Source organism: Dryobates pubescens, chromosome 31 (genome assembly GCF_014839835.1).
Source record: "Dryobates pubescens isolate bDryPub1 chromosome 31, bDryPub1.pri, whole genome shotgun sequence".
NCBI classification, from domain to species: Eukaryota; Metazoa; Chordata; class Aves; order Piciformes; family Picidae; genus Dryobates; species Dryobates pubescens.
In genome coordinates this window covers 3,068,473-3,089,473 of record NC_071642.1, presented here as the reverse complement: position 1 = coordinate 3,089,473, position 21,001 = coordinate 3,068,473, and the positions used below count along the sequence as shown (strand labels likewise).

Below are 21,001 nucleotides of genomic sequence, written 5' to 3'. Positions count from 1 at the left end.
CTGGGTTGTGGAGCCAGCCATGCCTCTGCAGTGGGAGGCTGGTCATGCAGACTTTCTGAGCTTCTCCCTGGCCAGATGCTGGCAAGTACAAAGGGTACAGCAAGCAGTACAGCACCAGGCTGTGACACCACAGGGTGTGGAGTCAGCACCTTCCCAGTGCAGGCAGAGGAAAAGAGCACTTCCTCCCCACCTTCACTGGTGCCAGAGCCACGCTGGTACCAGCCACACCAGCATCTCCACTCTTCTGTCCTCTTTCTTCACCCTTCCTGACTTGATGAGTTTCTTTTTCAGCCTGTTTCAACACTGGCCTGGAGGCAAAGGCATTCCTCTGTCTGCTGCTGCTTTGTATTTTGGGTGTCAGTGAGGGAACAGCTCCCTGTGCCCACCAGGCTCACAGGGAGCAAGTGAAGGGCCTGGGCAGGACCAGGGCAGCTCATAAATTGGATGTGTGGCCATCCAGGGGGTTTGCAGCTGGGGCTGTGGCTTTTAGACTTGAAGGCAACCACTGCACAGCTGTGGGCAGGGGGTACTACAGCAGCAGCTTTCACAGTGTCTGCTGCTCTCCTAGGGACAGGCAGAGCTATGAACAAGGAGCTGTCGCCTCAGCTCATTTCCTTCCAGCAAAACACCACCCAGGCACTCAGAGCTGTTGTGTCCAGCACCCTACATGGGAGCTGGACAAGCTGTGAAGGTGAATCTGCTCTTCAGGAGCTCTAGCTCTGCATATTGCCTCCCAGCTGCAATTAGAGAGCCCTCAGAACCCTTCATGGAGAAAGAGACAAACCAGGGGAGGTCAAGACAGAAGGAGGCAGCGCTGGGGCTCTCCTCCAGTGCTGCGCTCCAGCTTGAGCCCATTTCTCTTCCCCTTCCCTTTGGGGGCTCTCTTGTTTTGTCCCTCCCCATTGTCCTCATGCCTGCAGGTCCTGAAGGCTGCAATCTCTTCATCTACCATCTCCCTCAGGAGTTTGGAGACAACGAGCTGATGCAGATGTTTCTGCCCTTTGGCAATATCATTTCCTCCAAGGTGTTCATGGACCGTGCCACCAACCAGAGCAAGTGTTTTGGTGAGTGCCAGGGGGCAAGGGCAGCGTGGTGGACAAGCACTGGGCATGGCACTGACAGTGCTGTCCCTCTCCATTGCTCCTGCTCGCTCTGCTTCAGGTTTTGTAAGCTTTGACAACCCATCCAGTGCACAGACTGCTATCCAGGCCATGAACGGCTTCCAGATTGGCATGAAACGTTTGAAGGTCCAGTTGAAACGACCCAAGGATGCTAACCACCCCTACTGACAGCAGTGAACGAGCAGGAGTCACTTCTGCAGAACAGGTAAAGCTGGCACCAGCACAGCTCTGCCCCAGCCCTGCCCGGTGGCAGGGCACCCCCAGGTCTTGGTGGGAAGCCAGGAGCTGAGGGCAGCTAGCAGGACAAAGGCCTCACCTGCCAAGGCCTAGCTCCAGCACCTGCCTGAGTCAGTCCTGGAGGTGAGGACCAGTTTCAACCCAGATTCTAGATCATCAGGCAAGTTTTGTGGTAAGGAGGCAGGCCCAAGGCCGAGCCAGAGACAAGATCAGGATCAGGTCTGGGAAAGCTAAACAGGAGCAGACACTGGGCAGTGACAGCCAAGCAGGGCTGGATGAAAATGATGAACAGATCCAGCATCAGGGTGGGAAGACAGCCCAGGGGTTGGAGTCCAGCTAATAAGATGCATGGACAGGTGGAGACTGGTACTTTCTCAGCATAGATCAGGGGAGGACTGGAGGCCTGAGCTGCTCCTGAGGCTCCTGGGCCTCTGGGCAGAGCATGGATGGATGCTGCAGGTGAGGCTGGGCAATACCAGGGAGGCCTTTTCAGTGCATGCAGGGTCCTGACAGCCACATGGGCTCAAATTACCTGCCTGGGGGCTAGGCAAGGTGCAGTCTGCTTCTGAGCACTCCCTGAAAGCCTTCATCTTGCTAAACCTCAGAAGGTTTAGAAACCCTATTTGTTGTGTTCCCAGCTGAGGTTAGCGTGCAGAGAATGCTCTCCAGGGTGAGCAGGGGCAGGCTGTGAGGATCCCAAGCAGAGGAAGCAGGAGACCCTGAAGGGCCACGGGAGAGCTGCCTCGCGTAAGAGCTGCCTGTCACGGAGCCAGCTCCTACCAGCCGACAGATGGCAGGCAAGGGAGGGCTCATCTTGGTCCCTCCTAATTAGGGTCATTGTTGTTTTCTCCCCGTTTAAGCACCAGCCGCTTGGAGCCTGACCTTTGCACAGCTTTGCTCCTAATCTCCCAATCCCCTCCCTCCCTCCCTCCCTCCCTCCCTCCCTTTCTCTGTGCAGGTGAAGGCAAAGTCCAGAGGAAGAATTTCTGCTTCAGGTTGATTTACAGAGAGGCCAGTAAATGTATCAACTCTTTTGACATCACCCTTTCCCTCCTCCTCTCCCCCACCCCACCCACCCCCCACCCTATCCTCTTCCTCCCCTCCTTCCTCCCCCCCTCAAAAACTTGCAACTCAAAACAAAAAAGAGAGAAGGCTCAAAATCTGCCCAGCAGGAAGATTCTTGCCACGATGGACTCAACGTGTTTGCTGCTCTTGTGGTGCATAGCAAAGGGACCAGAAAACCAGCAGCCCTTGGGGGCACAAAGCTCTTCCTCCTGGGGGTCTGCATGGAGTACATGGACCAAGAAAACAAAACAAAACCACCCACAACCAACCAACCCCACTGGTGTGTCTCTAGGTTACTGCAGTGATGTATGGAAACTTAGCTCCATCCCTCCTCCCTCCTTGCCCCACCTCCTGGCCCTTCCCTAGATAAATATAAATATATATATATACAGGCTCTATTTTTTGTTTTTAAAGTGGCTCACAGGACCAAACTTTTTTTCCATTGGAGAGGACTGACTCCTCCTTGCAAAAAGAGGCCTTGGAGAAGTGCCAAGGGGCGTGTTTGCCTTTGCAACAGTGTCCTCTCGGCAAGCCCCGCAGCCGGGCCTGGGACGTTTCGGGAGAGGATGCTGCGGACGGACAGAGAGAGCAGAGGCTCAGCCTCGGCAAGGAGGAAAGAGAACTTGAACATACCTCCGGGGTTAGGGCACGGCCAGCTGCTCCCTTCGAGTCACTCATCCCCCAACCTTAGCACCAGCCTGGTTAAAGGATCTCAAGAGCTCTCCTCTTACCTCTCTAAGGGCTTCTGCAGACAAAGCTCCTGGCGTTTGGTGCCCAAGCCTCGGGGAGTGCTGCTGGATTAGGCTAAAGCACAGCGAACCGACCGCCGGCAGGACCTGCGCTGCCTCCCCGCGCCTGGCCCGGCTCCGGGCTCCATCGCTCCCCGTGGCGCCTCGGCCTTTGCTTGAGCGAGGCAGGAGAAGGTGGAGAGTGCTGAGCAGGTGAAGCCTCCGAAGCAGAGGGACAGAAGCCTCCCAGGGGATGCACAACTGTTCTGTTGGGGCAGCTCTGGCAGCCAGGCTGGACAGGACGTTTTCTCCGTGGGAATTCGGCGAGGACTGGCATCTCACACCCTCTGCGAAAGCTTTCCCAAGCAGAGCAAGGATGGGCTGCTGAGAGTGTGATGAAAGGGGGTTACTATTCCAAGTCTGGTTTTTAACTCAGCACTGTGGGTTACCACAACCACTCTCTCTCCAGGGGACGTTATGCAGCATATATATATATATATATATAGGTACAGCTATAAACATCCACTTGAGCACAGCCCATAGTGCAGAGCTTGACTGAACAAAGCTCCCCTGGGGGTGGGTGAGGTGCTGTGCTGACAAGGCACAAGCCTTTACCAGCTGATTTAGTCCCTGCCCCTGCTAGAGTTGGGGTTGGAGCTGGATGATGTTTGAAAGTCCCTTCCAACCCAACCTGTTCTACGAACTTGTGGATCTGGAAGACTGGGAAACAAGAAAGTTTCCATCAAAGGAAGGAAAGCAAACCAAACCCAACCAACTTGCTGAATGCTTAGTTTTCAGTACCCCAGAGTGTGATAAGGTACCAAGAACATTCCCCCCTCTCTCTCTCTCTGTGTGTGTGTGTGTGTGGTATGTGTGTGTGTGTGTGTCTCCAAACAGCACCAAGAAGGTTTGACGCAGCCACTGCTGAAAGCTTAAGGGAGGCTTGGGAGAACCTCAGCCAATTCTCATCCTCTTCCAGTTCCCCTCCCTGCCCCGCCGGGGGCCGAAAGCTGTTTGTGGCACCGCTTCCTGTTTTTTTTTTTTTTCCTTTGAGGACCCTTCACATCTCTTTGTCAGCAGAGGGCTGGGAGGTGGCTTGAGAGGTGGCTGAAGCTGGGAGTCTGTTGTTTTTTCTTAGAGTCCCATTGTTTACTTATTGTAAATACCATTTTTATACTCGGCATCGATTCCGTACGTGATTTGTACCGATGTACTTTATTTCTGCTACAGGTGAACCAACTCCACGAAGTTGAGACTGAATTCTAATTTTGAGAAAAAAAAAAAAACAAAAAACAACAAAAAATCCTTTTTCCCCACCCCCACCCCCTCCCTTCTCCAAAAAAAAAAAAAAAAGAAGAAGAAAAAAAAAAAGGGAAGGAAAGAAAGAGAACTTCAGTTGCAGTTTTTTTCTTCCATCACGGTTCCCGATGCGACCTGTCCAATGTTAACTTGGAGCTTTGTCGGTGTCAAAATTCCTCTCACTCTGGTTTAACAAAAAAAAAAAAAAAAAAAGGAAAAAAAAAAGAAGAAAAAAAAAAAGAAGAAAAAAAAAAGAAAAAAAAATAATAATGAAAAAAAAAATCTGAAATTTATTTAATAAAAAGAAAAAAAAAAAAAAAAGGAAAAGTTTTAACTTGCTAAAAGTTAAAAGCACCCAGGGGGTTGTCGGCTTCCTGCGGCGGTTGGGGGAAGGGAGGAAAGGAGGGAGGGAGGGAGGTGGCCCAGAGAAGGATGAGAGGGACCTAAGGGTGGGGGGGGGTGGTGCTGGTTGACAGCTGCCGCCTAAACGTGAGCCAGCGGTGTGCCCAAGGGGGGGGCAAGAAGGCAGAGGGCCTGCAGCAGGAACGGTGCGGCCAGCAGGAGCGGGGAGGTCATCCTGCCCTGGGCTCGGCGCTGGTTAGGGCACACCTTGGGTACTGGGGCCAGTTCTGGGCTCCTCAGTTTAAGAAGGACATTGAGATGCTGGAAGGTGTCCAGAGAAGGGCAGCGAGGCTGGGGAGAGGCCTTGAGCACAGCCCTGGGAGGAGAGGCTGAGGGAGCTGGGGTTGCTTAGCCTGCAGAAGAGGAGGCTCAGGGGAGACCTTATTGCTGTCTACAACTCCCTGAAGGGAGGTTGTAGCCAGGAAGGGGTTGGTCTCTTCTCTCTAGCAATCAGCACCAGAACAAGGGGACACAGTCTCAAGCTGTGCCAGGGGAAGTTTAGGCTGGAGGTGAGGAGAAAGTTCTTCCCAGAAAGGGGAGTTTGCCACTGGAATGTGCTGCCCAGGGAGGTGGTGGAGTCCCCATCACTGGAGGTGTTCAAGAGGGGACTGGATGTGGCACTTGGTGCCATGGTCTAGTCAGGAGGTCTGTGGTGACAGGTTGGACTCGATGATCCTCGAGGCCTCTTCCAACCTTGGTGATCCTGTGATATGAGCAGAGGGCTGGAGCACCTCTCCTAGGAGGACAGACTGAAATCAGAGTTGGGGCTCTTCAGTCTGGAGAAGAGAAGGCTCCGAGGTGACCTAATTGTGGCCTTCCAGTATTGTTCAAGCGGGGATGGGACGTGGCACTTGGTGCCATGGTTCAGTCAGGAGGTCTGTGGTGACAGGGCAGGCTGGGAAGCAGACAGGGGAGACTGAAGGGAGGAAGGCTGGGAGGAGAGAGAATGGAGCACAACTAGAAGTGGGGAGATTCAGACTGGATGTTAGGAAGAAGTTCTTCCCCATGAGGGTGGTGAGAGCCTGGCACAGGTTGCCCAGGGAGGTGGTGGAAGCCTTATCCCTGGAGGTTTTGAAGGCCAGGCTGGAGGTGGCTGTGAGCAACCTGCTGTGGTGTGAGGTGTCCCTGCCCATGGCAGGGGGGTTGGAGCTGGATGATCTTTGAGGTCACTTCCAACCCTAACAATTCTATGATTCTAAATGTCAGAGCTGGCGCTGGAGCAGCATAAGAGGGAGACCAAAATGTCTTAGGAAGAGCTGCTGAGGTTACTTTGCCACCACTGCTACCCTCCTGCTTGGTTCTGATGGTTGGCTGGGATGGGGGAAATGTGATGAGAAAGGAGACAGACTTGGGCAGCCCTTAGGTGCTGCTGTAGTTGTAGTAGCTCTGCAGAACCTGGTTACTGGGAGCCAGGACCCAGAGGTAGTAGACTTGCTGCAGCTTCCAGGGGTAGAAAACCTGCTGCACACGTGTGGCACCCCCAGAGATGATGGCGAGAGCAGCTTCAGAGGCAGGAGATGCAGGGATGTGCACTTTGCCCCTGCAAGAAAACAGTGAGAGGATCACTCAAAGGCAGTGGATCCTTGGTGTGCTTTCACCTGTGCAGACTGTCACAGGAGCCTCATCCCCCATGCTGAGGTGGACATGCAAAGCCTTCATGATGCACCCAAGCATTCATTGATTGATAAGAAGCTCTCCAGGAGCCAGCAGTGCCCTCCTGCAGCCCAGAAGGCAGCTGTGTGCTGGGCTGCAGCAGGAGGAGTGTGGGCAGCAGGGCAAGAGAGGGGATTCTGCCCCTGGATTCTGCTCTGCTGAGACCCCACCTGCAACCCTGCCTCCAGTTCTGCTGTCCCCAGCAGAAGAAGGACACAGAGCTGCTGGAGCAAGTCCAGAGGAGGCCACAAAGATGATCCAAGGGCTGGAGCAGCTCTGCTGTGAGGACAGGCTGAGGGAGCTGGGGGTGTTCAGCCTAGAGAAGACCCCAAGGGGACCTTAGAGCTGCCTTCCAGTAGCTGAAGGGATCCTGCAGGAAGGCTGCAGAGGGACTTTTCCTGAGGTTGTCCAGAGACAGGTCAAGGGGGAATGGTTGGAAGCTGAGGGAGAGCTGGGTTAGACTGGAGCTGAGGAAAAAGTTCTTCAGTAGGAGGGTGATGAGACACTGGAACAGGCTGCCCAAGGAGGCTGTGGATGCCTCCTCCCTGGGGGTGCTCAAGGCCAGGCTGGGTGAGGACTTGAGCAGCTGAGTCTACTTGAGAGGTGTCCCTGCTCAAGACAGGGAGGTTGGAGCAGCTGATCTCTGAGGTCCTTTCCAACCTGAGCCACTCTAGGATGAGCTCCCTTGCACATCCAGAAGTGCCACACCAGCTTCAACACAGCCCCAGCTGGTGCATTTTTCTGCCTGCTGCCAAGATGGGTTCCTGCAGACACACTCAGGCTCCTCCAACCACTCACCTGGTGCTCTCCATTGCTGATTCAGTGTCAATCAGGCCCAGGATGCAGAGTGTGACAGAGACATTTTTCTTCTGCATCATGAGCTCGTGGCGCAGCGAGCTGAAGAATCCATCCAGGGCAAACTTGGTGGCAGAGTAAGAAGTGGTGAAGGGAGTGGCAATTTTCCCTGGAAAAGAGAGAATGGAAAACACCAGGAAAGGAGGAGGGTGCCAGAGAGAGAGAGGGAATGTGGGCAAAGACAGAGGCTTTGCCACCCTGCATCAACCCAGCTCCTGGCCGGGAGAGTTTTCCCTCTAGTTCTAGTCACAGGCAGGCACCGACCTGCAAGGGAGCAACCTGCAATGGTACCAACCTGCAAGGGAAGAAACAACCACCAGAGAGCCATTACTCTTCTCCAGGGTGGGAAGAGCTGCTGTTGCAAGTGCCACATAACTGAAGAAATTCACCTGGAATGACCAAAGCAGACATGGAGAGGAAGAGAGAGGCTTTGGAGGGAAGGTCAGGGTGAGCCAGCAAGCCGGCAGAGCGGCCAGAGAGGGAAAGGAGCATGGCTTGGATTTGCTTCTGCCCACATCAGATAAGAAGAATCATCTCTCTGATTCTTTCTTCAGCCTTTCAGCTTCCAGCAAGAGCAATGTGTTGTGCCCTTCAGTGATGTGCATTTGCAGAGCTTGCTCCTCCCCTTGTTGTTGGCCTTCCCAACCCAGACACACATTGCACAAGTGCCTGGGGACTGCTCACCAATCCCTGAGCTGTCCTGGGCTAGTGGGAGGTAAGGACAGAGAGAAGTGAAGAGGAGAAAGTTCTTTACTGAGAGAGTCCTTAGCCACTGGAATGTGCTGCCCAGGGAGGTGGTGGAGTCCCCATCCCTGGAGGTGTTCAAGAGGGGATTGGATGTGGCACTTGGTGCCATGGTTTAGTCACGAGGTCTGTGGTGACAGGTTGGACTTGATGATCTTTGAGGTCTCTTCCAGCCTTGGTGATTCTGTGAAGCTCTTCCCAGACAATCACAGAATCACAGAGTTGTCTGGCTTGGAAAAGACCTCTAAGATCATCCAGTCCAACTGTCACTCTAACACCACCACCACCATCAAACCATGGCCCCAGGTGCCACACATTTCTTGAACACCCCCAGGCATGGGGACTCCACCACCTCCCTGGGCAGCCTCTTCCAATCCCTGACCACTCTTGCAGCAAAGAAATTGTTCCTCCTCTCCAACCTAACCCTCCCCTGGCACAATCCCAGGCCATTCCCTCTCTTTCTATCACCTGAGACTAGGCGGAGGAGCCCAACCCCTACCTCCCTGCAGCCTCCTTCCAGGGAGCTGTAGAGAGCAAATGAGGTCTCTCCTCAGCCTCCTCTTCTCCAGACTGAATAACCACAACTCCCTCAGCTCCTCCTCACCAGTCCTGTTCTCCAGACCCTTCATCAGCCCCGGGGCCAAACCCCTGTCTGGCGCCGCCGCCTCCGAACCATTCGATTTGAAATCCAAATGAAATGGAAAGTTTCTCCTCAGCCACTGCCAGACAGGAACTTGTTTCTGAGCTTCCCAAAGCTCTGCCAGACCCACCAGACCCAGCCAGCTCCAGCTGAGCTCCTCCTCACCTGCATCAGCCAGCGAGTGAATTCCACATCTCCAGCCCACATCTGGAAGCGGTTGGCACCGATGTGGTTCAGCACCAGGTAATCCAGCCCCCCTGTGGAGAGGAGTCAAGACAACCACTCAGGCAGAGAAACCATCCCCTGACCACCAAGCAAGGAGCTCTGCAGCTCAGCAGGAGGGCTGAGCCCACCAGCTGCTCCCTCAGAAGTGCTTCAGCACAAAGAGAAATGAAATAGAGAATCCCTGAGCTGTTTTGGTTGGAATGGGATGGAATGGAATGGAATGGAATGGAATGGAATGGAATGGAATGGAATGGACCAGACCAGGTTGGAAGAGACCTTTGAGATCATCAAGTCCAACCTATCACCCAACACCATCTAATCAACTAAACCCTGGCACCAAGCACCCCATCCAGTCTCTTCCTAAAGACCTCCAGGGATGGTGACTCCACCACCTCCCTGGGCAGCACATTCCCATGGCCAACAACTCTCTCTGTGAAGAACTTCTCCCTAACATCCAGCCTAAAGGATTCTATGATTCTATGAATGAAGACACTCAACTCCTGGACAAAAGGATGGTGAGCAGAGCAGAGAATGCTGACTAATGTCTGAGCCAGAGGAGCCAAGCTGGAGAGGCAAAAGATCATCACCATTCAGCCCCCCTCAAGGCACACAGAAGAGGACTGCAAGAAGAACTTTCTGTACAGCTGAAAGCTGAAGAGATGCCCAAGATGCTTACCCAGCTTTTGGACAGCAAACTCCACCACCTTCTCAGGCTCTGAAGGGGAAGACATATCTGCAGGGATCAAGAACACTTTCTTTGCTCCAAGTGCCAGGCATTTCTCCATCACCTTGAAAGAGAAGACACAGCCAAAGGTGAAACAATGTGGAGTGGGATGAAGAGAACTGAGGGCACTGGGGGTCTCCCCCTTGGTACAGGCAGTGAGAGCCAGTTCTGGACACAGACAGACTTTAATGTTCCACCTGCTGCTGTTTAGCCCCCAGAGAGTTCATTCTGCACCCAGAGTTAATTAGTCAAAGAGAAGTAACTCTTAGCAGCCTGCAGATTGGGAGAGGATCAAGATTCAGCCCCAAAGCAGACAGCCTGCTTCAGGGGAACACTTCTGGAGTTCTTTTGGTGTTCCACAGCACCTGGTAAGGGGCTGTAGCAGTAGCAGCTGGTTGCTTCTGCTGGCTTGCTGACCTTGGCTGCATTTCTTTGCTGTGGCTAAGTACTACCAAGCTTTTCTGCTTTTCTCTTGTCCAGGGGTTGAAGTGGAGAGAGAGAGAGAGGGGAGCCACTAGTAGCCCCCCTGGTTTTGTCCAGGGTGGGGGTTGTGTTGTTTATAAGTTGTAAATGCAAGTCAGTATTGTCTCTTTTGTACACAGTCATTGCATTGCATAGTTGGGGATAGAGGTGGGAATGGGAATAGAGGTGGGAATGGGAATAGAGGTGGGAATGGGAATAGGAATAGGAATAGAATAAACCAGGCTGGAAGAGAACCTTGAGAACATCAAGTCCAACCTATCACCCAGCACCATCTAATCAACTAAACCATGGCAACAAGCACCACAGAGCTTCAGTTGCTCCCAAATGAACCACAATTCTGGGGCTAAGTCTCCAAATCAGTTGGGTGGGTGGGGTGGGGTGGGGGGTGAAATCCCACCCCCAACATTAACTTTGCCAGCCCAGCCCAGCTGTATTTACAAGCAGAACTTGCAAGCTACAATGAAATGCAATGAATGGGTAGAAAAATCTAACAGTGTTTACAAAACTACTGCTGCAGTATTTACCTAAAACCACCCCAGGGGGTGATTTCAACCCACCACAATACCCCAGCAGCATCCAGACCCCAGCAGCATTCATCTCTCATAGCTCCATGGCTGCACCGAGGGTCTGAGGATTGGGTCAGAGTGGCTGCAGAGCAGCCAGGCAGAAAGGGACCTGGGGGTGCTGGTTGACAGCAGCTGAACATGAGCCAGTTAGGGAGGGGTCTGGAGCACAGCCCTGTGAGGAGAGGCTGAGGGAGCTGGGGTTGCTTAGCCTGGAGAAGAGGAGGCTCAGGGGAGACCTTCTTGCTCTCTGCAACTCCCTGAAGGGAGGTTGTAGCCAGGTGGGGGTTGGTCTCTTCTCCCAGGCACCCAGCACCAGAACAAGAGGACACAGTCTGAAGCTGTGCCAGGGGAGGTTTAGGCTGGAGACGAGGAAAAAATTCTTCCCAGCGAGAGTAATCGGCCATTGGGATGTGCTGCCCAGGGAGGTGGTGGAGTCCCCATCCCTGGAGGTGTTCAAGAGGGGATTGGATGTGGCACTTGGAGCCATGGTTTAGTTGTCAGGAGGTGCTGGGTGACAGCTTGGACTTGATGATCTCTGAGGTCTTTTCCAACCTTATTGGTTCTATGGTTCTGTGTCCAGCCATGAGTCCTTACCTTCTGCAGCACAGCTTCCCTCCTAGCAGTCAGGACAAGTTCAGCCCCAAATCTGGCATAATGATAAGCCATCTGCTCTCCAATTCCAGCACTGGCTCCAGTCAGCAGGACACGAGCACCAGCCAAGCTCTCTTTGGGAAAGAGAAGAAAACATAACAAAGGAAGTAAAAGGAGGCACCAGAGGAGCTGCCCTTAACTGCTGGCAGAGAGCTAAAGCACAAAGGTGCTCAAAAACCTTGCTGCTTCTCCAGAGGCAGCAGAGGCAGGGCTGACCTGAAGAAGCCATCAAATTGCCAACAGGCTGAAAACAGTTAAAAATGCCCCAGAACAATGCCCAGCCCCAGCTGCAGTGAGGATAGGCTGAGGAAGGCTCCAGTGGGATCTTAGAGCTGCCTTCCAGTAGCTGAAGGGATCCTGCAGGAAGGCTGCAGTGAGACTTTTCCTGAGTGTGTCTAGAGACAGGAGAAGGGGGAATGGTTTGAAGGAGAGCAGGGTTAGGCTGGAACTTAGGAAGTTCTGCAGTATGAGGGTGGTGAGACTCTGGAAGAGGCTGCCCAGGGAGGCTGTGGATGCCTCCTGCCAGGGGGTGTTCAAGGCCAGGCAGGATGAGGCCTCGAGCAGCATAGCTGAGAGGTGTCCCTGCTCATGGCAGGGGGTTGGAGTAGATGATCTGAGCTCCCTTCCAACCTAAGCCTTCTATGATTCTACAACTCTGTTTGGGTTCCTAAAGCAGCCTCTTCCAAGGATGAGGTTGGTTTTCACTGTGAAAAGCTGCACAACACAAACCAGCCTCTGTGACTCTGCCCTTCTGCATAGCATTAACTCTTTGCCACCAGTTTGGGCACTGCACACCTACAGGGATGGTTCTTGACCCCCAAGGAGTTTGCAATCAAATCCAACCAAGAGCAAGGCAAAGCAGGTGTAATTTCTCCCCACACAGGCAGCAGGATTCCTTGGAAATGCTGTTGGAACATTTTGTCTTCCTCTTTGTCTCAAGCTTCTCTGGGAATGAAGCACTGTGTGACCTGCCCTAGGTGACCCTGCTCTGGCAGGGGAGGGTTGGACTTGGTGACCTTTTGAGGTCCCTTCCTACCCTTAACATTCTGTGATTCACTGCTCTGGGGCCACCAAAAGACTACAGGAAGGAGCGAGGCCAGCAGTTAGAGTCTGGAAATCCAGCCCCTGCTGTTAGATAATTTACAATCCAGCTTGGAATGACCTCTCTGCTGAGCCTACCTGGGTTAAAAGGGTCTTGCCAGTAGTAAGCTAGGAGCCCAACTAGGAGCCCTGTAGCACAAAGCACTTTTCCAATTGGCTTCATGTTCCTCCAAGCTGTGAACAACAAGGTCTGGAAGCTGAGCACTGCAGTCAAAATGCTGTGAGCTCCTTCTTCTGATGCTGGAAGCCAACCTGCAAGAGGCACATAAAGTCCTTTTCTGTCCTGCATGCAAGAGAGGAACTGAGATTCCACCTAGGAAGTCTCTCCCCTGGGAGCCAAAGTCAGTGTTGCCAGGAATGCAAGACAGGGAAGGCAGAGACAATTAAGACTTTGATGAGAATCTGCAAAGAGATTGCTGCTTCCCTGCTGAAGGGTGGGAACCCCACAGCCCTCCCAATGGTTTGCATTTGCCTAAGAACAGTGAGGGCTTGGCTGTGCCACAAAGTGCAGCTCCCTATTCAGAGAGGTAACCTTGGCAGGAGGAGAGATGTAAATGTGCAGGTCTGGAGACAGTGAAACCTGCTTTCATAGGAGGGGAAGGGATCCAAGGAGGGCAGAGAGCAAGGCTGGAGAAAGCTGAAGGGATGATCTCAGCCTCCTGCCTTGCTCAACTGCTGCTTTCATGTCCTCCAGGACAGCCACTCAGGTTTTCAGTCTGTCCTGAACAAACTGGCCCGAGGGGGAATCCTTTCTACAATGCTTGCCCCAGCTGGAAAACTCCACAGAAACTTGTGGAGTCAGCACCAGTTCCTCACTTAAAACAACCTGAGAGCCTCCTTCGACCAATAAAAAGCCTTCTGCAGTTTGCATTGCTGCATTCTGCTCCAGAGTCTCACAGCTATAATTGGTGTTAAAAAAACCCAAAAGTGTGTTAAAAATCTATCCAACCTGAACAGCAAAACGAATGAATGGTTAAAAAAATAGCAACAATAAATCACCTGCAGCTGTTCACAAAGGTTTACAACAGGCAGTTGTGCAGGCAGATTGTGGTGAGATGTGCTGTTAGGTGGGTAAAATGGTTCACAAAGCAGGGGGAAGAGGGGAAGGTTTTATTTCTGCACTCCAGCTTCTTTAGCACATAGTCCTGGAATGTCCTGCAGGATTTTTTTTCTTTGGGGGGGTGTGGGGGGTTTATTTTTTTTGGCAGGACTTGATCTTTTTGCAGGACTTTCTGCAAAAGGAAAAGCCAAACCCCAAGTCAGGATTGAACCTCAGGAATAGCATTCACGTAGCCAGCTCACCCAGGACGATTCTTTCCTGTATTTTCTAAGCTTTTCTCTGGCTTCACAAATCCTTTGGTAGCCAGAAGCAGATCCAGGGAACATAGGAAGGATTGAAAAAAAGCATTTTTGCAGCAGTTCCAGAAGTTCCCTTTGCAAAATTCGTTTTATCAGCTCTCATTGTTCCCATTGTCCCATTGTTTAAAACGCAGCTTTTTCCCCTCCCTCCCCTTCCCCCCCCTTTTTTTTTTTCCTCTATCATAGAACTGTTTCAGCTGGGAAACATCTCCAAGATCATTGAGTCCAACCACCAGCCTACCCCATCATGAAAAGGTTAATAATTAGTGCGAGAAGGAAGTGATCGATCCAAGGTACAAAGATGATCACGGTCTTTGCACACCTGGGATCCGGAGAAGGTAAAAGTGTGAATGGCAGCTTCGGGAGCTGGAAGGTTGTGAGATAATATTCTTGAAGCAGGTAGAGTTGGAACTCAGGGGTCGGAGTTAGATGAGCTTAAAGGTCCCTCCCAACCGAAACCATTCTATGATTCCATGACCATCGGCTGCCCAGCCCTTGGCTCAAGCGCATCCCTCAGCACCACATCGACACGACTCTGAAATACCTCCAGGGATGGGGACACCACCGACCGCCCTGCCGCTCCGGTGCCCGATAGCCCTGATGAGAAGCGCAGCACGGAACCGCCTGCCCGCATGTCACGACGCAAGACACTGGTGGCAAGAAGCGGAGCCCGGAGAACAGACCCTGAACGGCGACGGAGCAGCTCCCATCGCTAAGGGATCAGCACCGCTGCAGTCCCTCCCGCCCCGCTGTGCCTGGCGCTACCTGGCTCTGCCCACGCCCGCCCCGGTACAAGTAGGCGGAGCCAGCTAGGAGTGGGCGGGGAAATGGGCGGGATCAGGCGGGAGAAGGCGGAGCCTGGCTGGAGAGGGCGGAGCCAGGGCCGCGCTGCCGGACGAGAGTGGCTCCCGAAGGCCCCCGCGGCAGCCGCCGCAGCCATGGCCGCCAGGCTCTTCCCTGTCGTCAAGTGAGTCCCAGCTCCTCTCGGTCCGCACAGCTCGGCCCTGCCGCCGCCCGCTTCGCGCCCCCCGCTCCTCCGCCGCGGCTCGCCGGGCCCCGGTGCGGATCGTCCGCCCCGGCTCCCCCGGGCCTGCTTGCGCCGGGCCCCGGCCGGCGCCCGGCCTTGCAGCGCTGCGCCCTTGACCGCGGCTGCCCCCGTTCCAGGCGTGGCCTCCGGCCGGCGGCTTCGCTGGGTGTCCCCGGTCGGAGCCTTGCGGGGGGTCTTGTGGCGAGCCTGAATAAGCAGGGGGAGGGCTGGCCAAGGGCGCTGGGCTGCGGAGGGAGCAACTCCCGCTCTGCGCCGCCAGCCGCTGGAAGGGGGAAGGTGTGAAGGGCGCTTTTGGCAGAGAGGAGTGCATCCTGAACAGGAAAATCTCCCCCCAGATACTTAGTAGAATCATGGAATCCTTTTGGTTGGAAGAGGCCATTGAGTCCAACCATTAAGGCGGCACTGCCAGCTCACCACTAAACCATGGCCCTCGGCAACAGCTTTGAAAACTCTCCAGGGACTGGGACTCCACCACTGTCCTGGGCAGCCAGGAGAGGTGGCAGGCTTGTTTCAGTGGTGCCCAGTGATAGGATAAGCAGCAATTGGTAGAAGCTGGGACATAGGAGGTTCCACCTCCACACGAGGAGATACTTCTTCACTGTGAGGGTGCTGGAGCCCTGGAGCAGGCTGCCCAGAGAGGTTGTGGAGTCTCCTTGGCTTTTGGCAGTCATAACTTACCAGGAGGGATACACTGGCAGTCAGAATGCGAACTGTTGCTGCTCTTGATTCTTTCAGGTTTGTCATCAAAGGAGGCCTGGCTGGAGCTGCTGTGTATGTGGCATATGATCAGGGGCTGCTGGGCAGCGGCACACAAGGTGCAGAAGCCCTCAGGAAAGCTCAGGAAGCACTGCCTCCAGCTATCCAGGAGTGGACAAGTTACGTAGGCTGGGAGGTAAGGACTGTGCAGATGGAACACAGCAAAGCAAACACATCCTCTGAATGGGGGAAAAGGGAAACCTGGAGGAGATATTCTGGTTCCAGTGATGCTGGTGGGAGTTTTGCTGTGGAAACTGGGTTTCACCTTGAGAATACTTTGAAGGGGATTGAAGTGGAAGGAGAATATAAATGTAGAGTGTACAGGAGGGACATTGCGCAGGAGAAAGGGTAGCTGAGCCAAGGAGGGGATTTCAAGCATGCTCTGGGATGGATTTCACCAGGGAGTGGTGTTTCTAAAGTTCTTTAGGATCCTACATGCTTAAACAAATGGAAAGCTTCTCCTCCCAGCTGCTCAGGCTGCTGGCAGCTCATCAAGTTGAATTTAAATGACCTGAAGAGGTCCTTTTCTTTGAGTAACTCTTAAGTGTTTTAAAAGCCTCCCAACAGGAGAAGCCTTCCCTGCAGGTTTGAAAAGCATTTTGCATGTCACAGCCTGTTCTAAGCTAATAGGAGATGGCCATGGAGAGGACTTTTTCAGCAGCACCAAAACGTTCTGCCTTCTGCCCCTGCTTTATACTGAGGCAAAGAGCAAAGTGCAGACTTCAGGCCTGATCCCTTTGGAGACTTAGGGAGAGCAGGCACCTAAGTAGATTTATCTGAGATGCAGAGACTTCTCCAAGGTGATGTGAATCCTAAGCAAAGCCCCTCAGGTGCTGATATTTTATCTTCTGTTTCTCTTTCTAGCTCCCACCCATTCCAAAAATTGACTTTTCCCCCTCTGATTCGTGGAATAAAGGTAAAACAGCTCCTCAGCAAGCCATGAAAAGAGCAAGAGGCCAAGAAGTTTGGGCTGAATCATGCTTTGCTTGGGCTAACTCTTCTCTGCTTTCCTTGCAGGAGTGCAGACAGTTATATCTGCCTTGTCTGTAGCTCCCACCAGGGCCTGTGAGTACACTGTGGAAGGCTGGAAGTATGTGAAGGACCTTGTCAAATGAAAACGTTCTCCAGGGCCCGTGGCGCTCTCCATCCTGAGTTGTCTTTGGGATAAGGGAGAGTCCAGCCCCCTAGAATGCAGCTCAGCCATGCAAGGGCTACAATAAAGGACTTTGGAACTTCCAGTTGTATTTGGGCTGGTTTTAGCACACAGACTGCAAGAGCTGCTTCCTGTCTTAGCAGTGCTCAGAGGCTGCAGCAGAGGTGGTGGGGCAGTTTGGTCAGGAGGTGGTGGCCAGGTGTTGAGGTGCAGCTCGTGTTCTGAGGCTGCCAGGCTTGCTAACTAAAGAGACTGTTCTGAAGCTGGATTCATCTTGGAGGTAAATGCCCTCCAAACCAAAACCAAGGCAGTAAGAGTGTTTAAAGAATAAAGATTTAAAAGACTTGATTTGAAGCCTGAGGAGGGAGTGCCTCTGGCAGACAAAGAGCTGCTCCCAGCTGCTCCTGTGGCGTGGCACACAACTGGAAGCCACCAGCAGCAGTTGCAGTGCTTGCTGTTTGTGGCAGTGTGCAGCAGAAGGGAGCTTAGAAATCTATGATGCCAAACTCCAGCAAGTCACAAGAAGCTTTTAAGCTTCTCCCTTGCTGTGTTTTGTTCAGCCTGTGGGCAGTGCCTGTGTCCCAGGCACTTTTCCAGTTCTGGGCCCCTCAGTTTAGGAAAGATGTTGAGTTGCTGAAACATGTCCAGAGGAGGGCAACAAAGCTGGGGAGGGGTCTGGGGCACAGCCCTGTGAGGAGAGGCTGAGGGAGCTGGGGTTGCTTAGCCTGCAGAAGAGGAGGCTCAGGGGAGACCTTACTGCTGTCTACAACTCCCTGAAGGGAGGCTGTAGCCAGGAGGGGGTTGGTCTCTTCTCCCAGGCAACCAGAACAAGAGGACACAGTCTCCAGCTGTGTCAGGGAAGGTTCAAGCTGGATGTTAGGAAGAAGTTCTTCACAGCAAGAGAGATTGGCCCTTGGGATGTGCTGCCCAGGAAGGAGATGGACTTGCCCTCACTGGAGGTGTTTAAGAGGAGACTGGAAGAGGCACTTGATGCCATGATGTTGCTTAGATGTTGTTGGGTGATAGGTTGGACTGGATGATCTCAAAGGTCTTTTCCAGCCTGGTTAATTCTATTCTAATGCTGATGAAAACCTTCCAAGGGCAGTTTGCAGTTGCAGCCAAGGCATAGGTGAGGAGCAGTGGTGGCCTGGAGGGCATCAGGAGTGTAAGATGGACTTAAGAGATTTATTCTGCATTCTTAAACCCTTTGTGATGGGATTGTGGCATCAGGTTGCAGAAGTCATGAACGCTGTGGCATCAGCAGGAAGCTGCTCCCTCTTCACAGGAAGCATTTACCAGCTGGGTGGCTGTAAACACACAGCTTCTACTCCCTCTGTCCTCAGGTCTTCCTTTGTTCAACCTCCTGCTTCCAACAGATTGTCCTCACTGCTGGCAGCAGAGGTGGCATTTCTCCCACTCAGCTGCATTGTTCTAGTCCATGGTAGCTACAGAAGGAGCCAAGACACAGGGCCAGGGCATGAAGCAGGGGGAGGCAGGAAGAGGAGGCTGACTGCTCCCTCAGAGTAGGAAGCAGATTTGTAACAGAAGCAGCAAAAGGCTTTGAAGGAGGTTTGTTTCCTCCTTGAAACAAACAGTTCTGTGCTGAAACTTGCTGCCAAGAGATTGCAGAGGATTTGGCCAAGGTATAAATAGCTTGGAAAAAGTGCTTAAGTTAAATCCTGGAGGATGGGTCCAGCACTGCCTCTTAAACCCAGTAGTCCAGATGGAAGCTCAGTAAATCTTGGGGAGTGCCAGACACTGGGAATTTATCACCTGCTAAAGGATTGTTCTTCATGGACCCTGTTCCAACATGTTTTCTTATGGGCAAGCAACACTTCTGCTGTGGGGATTTGTTTCCTGATAGCCCACAGAAATCTTTGCACCAGGCAAAAAACCCCAACCCAACCAAGCCCCAACCCAGAACTGAGCCAATCCTTCCCACACCACTGCATTTAATAAAGGCTGGCCAGGGTACCACAGCTGCAGAGGGGGTGTGGAGGTTTGAGTTGAGGGGCTGCTAACTGCCAGGAACAGGCAGGTGGGCAGGGTGTGGACATCCCCTGGAATTGAGAAGGAAATGCAGTGAAAAACAGGGTGGGGAGAAAAGCCTTCAACCCTGAAGTAAACATCATTTTAAGATGCAGTAAACATCATCATGACATCAGCAGCTCCAGTCTTGACTGCCTGGTTGTTGTTTCCTGCCCCCTCTGGTGGTTAAAAAGGTTCTTTGATTAGAGCAATTATCAACCCAGATGAGAAAATGTGGTCCCTTTGGAAGCAGTCTCTGGGGCTGGGTCATATTTTGACTTTTCCAGGCTCCTTAAATAGCAAGCCAGGAGGTGGCAACGTTCCTCATGCTTGTAAATGACTCTGTGCTGCTGTAAATAGAGCCTGCCTCGGCTGGAAGGGGGCAAAGAAAAGTCTCCTACCCCCTGCTGAGGACAAAGGATGCTCTCCTTAAGAGCTACAAAGGAACAGGTCAGTTGTGCTGGAGCTTCACACTGCCCTGCAATTCCTGCAGAGGCCTTCCAGACAGAGCAACAGGACAGCCACAGGTTAGATCCAGTGGGAGCAACTCACTTGTCCTCATGGTTGATGGAGCTGAAGCAGAGCAGGTCTGGAGCTAGCAGTGCTCTTCCATTTTCTTTCCCTCAGAGGTGAACATTTGAAGGATTAAAAGCAAGGAGGCACTGGCTTCTAGCCAGCTCCACACACAATTAGTGGTTAGGTGCTAATAAGAGTCTGGAAGTCTTTATTTGCATTCCTGGTTTGTTCTTGGATAAATGACCCCAAGTCTGTCTTAGCTTCACCACCAAACCAAAAACTTGATGTCTGTGTGAGATCCAGACAGCCTCAGGCAACTCTCCCACTGCAAGCAAAGCAGCTCTTTAGAATGGAGAGGATCTGTTCACAGGGATCCCTCCTCCAGTGGGGCAAGCCTGAACCCTGATGGAAAAGCTGTGAAGTTTCCCTGTCCATAAGAATGGAGGCTGGAGGGAATGAAGAAAGAAATGAAAACCTGCAGGCAACTGGGAAAGAAAGAAACCCAAACATCTCTGAAAATGGCAAAACACCAGTGACCCCAGTCATGAAAGCAGTAGGCTTTGCTCCCTCTTGGCATCACAGAAGCCATCTCTGGTGGGTAGTGCTAAGGCCATGTTGCTCCAGACAGGACTGCACAAAGGCAAATTAGAATCTGGCTGTGACAGTGACAGAGCATTTAAAGCACCAAATCTTCCTCCTGCTCTCAGCACCTCCTCAGCCTGACACCAAAGCACAGCCAGTTGTGGTTTCTGTGCTAGCAATGCAAAGCTTCCATGAAGCAGGTCTGAAACTGGTGGAACTTTGGAGTGTCCATTAGCTCTCAGAAGCTAAACAGAAACAATTGTGACTTGCATGTGGAAGCCATTACTTTCACAAGGACCTCTGCATTTGCTCTGGGAGGAGCTGTGCTGGTAACTCAGGCAGCCCAGGGAGAATCAGAGACTTGTTAGGGTTGGAAGGGACCTCAAGGCTCAACCAGTTCCAACCCCCCTGCCATGGGCAGGGACACCTCACACTAGAGCAGGTTGCTCAGAGCCACATGAGGTTGTGGATACTCCCTCCCTAGAGGTGTTCAAAGCCAGACTGGATGAGGCCCTGTCTAGTGTGAGGCCCATGGCAGTGGGGTTGCAACTGGATGTTCTTCCAAGATCCTTTCCAACCCAAACCATGCTCTGAGTCTCTTCTTTTTCAGAGTTCTGTTGCACAGGACCTGCCATGAGACAAGATGAAATAAAAAACCCAGAGAAAATGCTTCAACCCTTTGCCCTCCAAGCTCACTTTGCAGTGACAAGGTGTTCAGGCTTGGACAGCTGCAATACACCACCAGCCTCTCCTGCTGAAATCTCCTCCTGTGACAGCTGAAGTCACACTCCTTGAAGTGCATTTCTGGGAGCTATGTGCTACTGGAAGTGCAAAGAAAAGAGACAACCTGGAAGGCACTTTGATGCTTGAAAGTAGTGACATGGGGAGGGGCTTAGGTTTTTAAGGTAGAACTGAAGCAAAACATGGAACTGCTTTGGCTGGAAGAGACCTTTAAGATCTTCCAGTCCAACCCTTAGCCCAGCACTGCCAGGGCACCACCAAGCCGTGGCCCTCAGCACCACATCTACAGGGCTCTGAAACCCCTCCAGGGATGGGGACTCCACC

The 21,001-nt window shown here is 52.6% G+C and overlaps 3 protein-coding genes across 6 annotated transcripts in view; 2 read left to right on the top strand and 1 right to left on the bottom strand.

Moving 5' to 3' along the window:
* CELF5 (CUGBP Elav-like family member 5) overlaps positions 1-2,430 on the top strand; it is a 40,104-nt gene extending 37,674 nt beyond the window's left edge. For all 4 annotated transcript variants that reach the window (XM_054174792.1, XM_054174791.1, XM_054174793.1 and 1 more), the window contains exons 11-13: positions 921-1,064; positions 1,162-1,326; positions 2,317-2,430. In XM_054174792.1, coding sequence (XP_054030767.1) covers positions 921-1,064; positions 1,162-1,289 — 272 coding nt within the window. In that variant the 3' untranslated portion in view covers positions 1,290-1,326; positions 2,317-2,430. The remainder of the gene's footprint in view (positions 1-920; positions 1,065-1,161; positions 1,327-2,316) is intronic.
* A 3,623-nt stretch (positions 2,431-6,053) lies between these two features.
* HSD11B1L (hydroxysteroid 11-beta dehydrogenase 1 like) lies at positions 6,054-14,542 on the bottom strand. The gene is made up of 8 exons (XM_009900592.2): positions 14,398-14,542; positions 12,573-12,746; positions 11,337-11,467; positions 9,646-9,757; positions 8,910-9,001; positions 7,656-7,749; positions 7,304-7,469; positions 6,054-6,392 (listed from the first exon to the last, which is right to left on the bottom strand). Exons 2-8 carry the CDS (start codon positions 12,655-12,657, stop codon positions 6,212-6,214), a joined length of 861 nt encoding a protein of 286 aa, XP_009898894.2. The 5' UTR covers positions 12,658-12,746; positions 14,398-14,542; the 3' UTR covers positions 6,054-6,211.
* A 160-nt stretch (positions 14,543-14,702) lies between these two features.
* Positions 14,703-16,907, top strand: MICOS13 (mitochondrial contact site and cristae organizing system subunit 13). Its single transcript, XM_054175178.1, has 4 exons — positions 14,703-14,820; positions 15,637-15,793; positions 16,522-16,573; positions 16,675-16,907. Exons 1-4 carry the CDS (start codon positions 14,792-14,794, stop codon positions 16,770-16,772), a joined length of 336 nt encoding a protein of 111 aa, XP_054031153.1. The 5' UTR covers positions 14,703-14,791; the 3' UTR covers positions 16,773-16,907.
* The last annotated feature ends 4,094 nt before the right edge of the window (positions 16,908-21,001 follow it).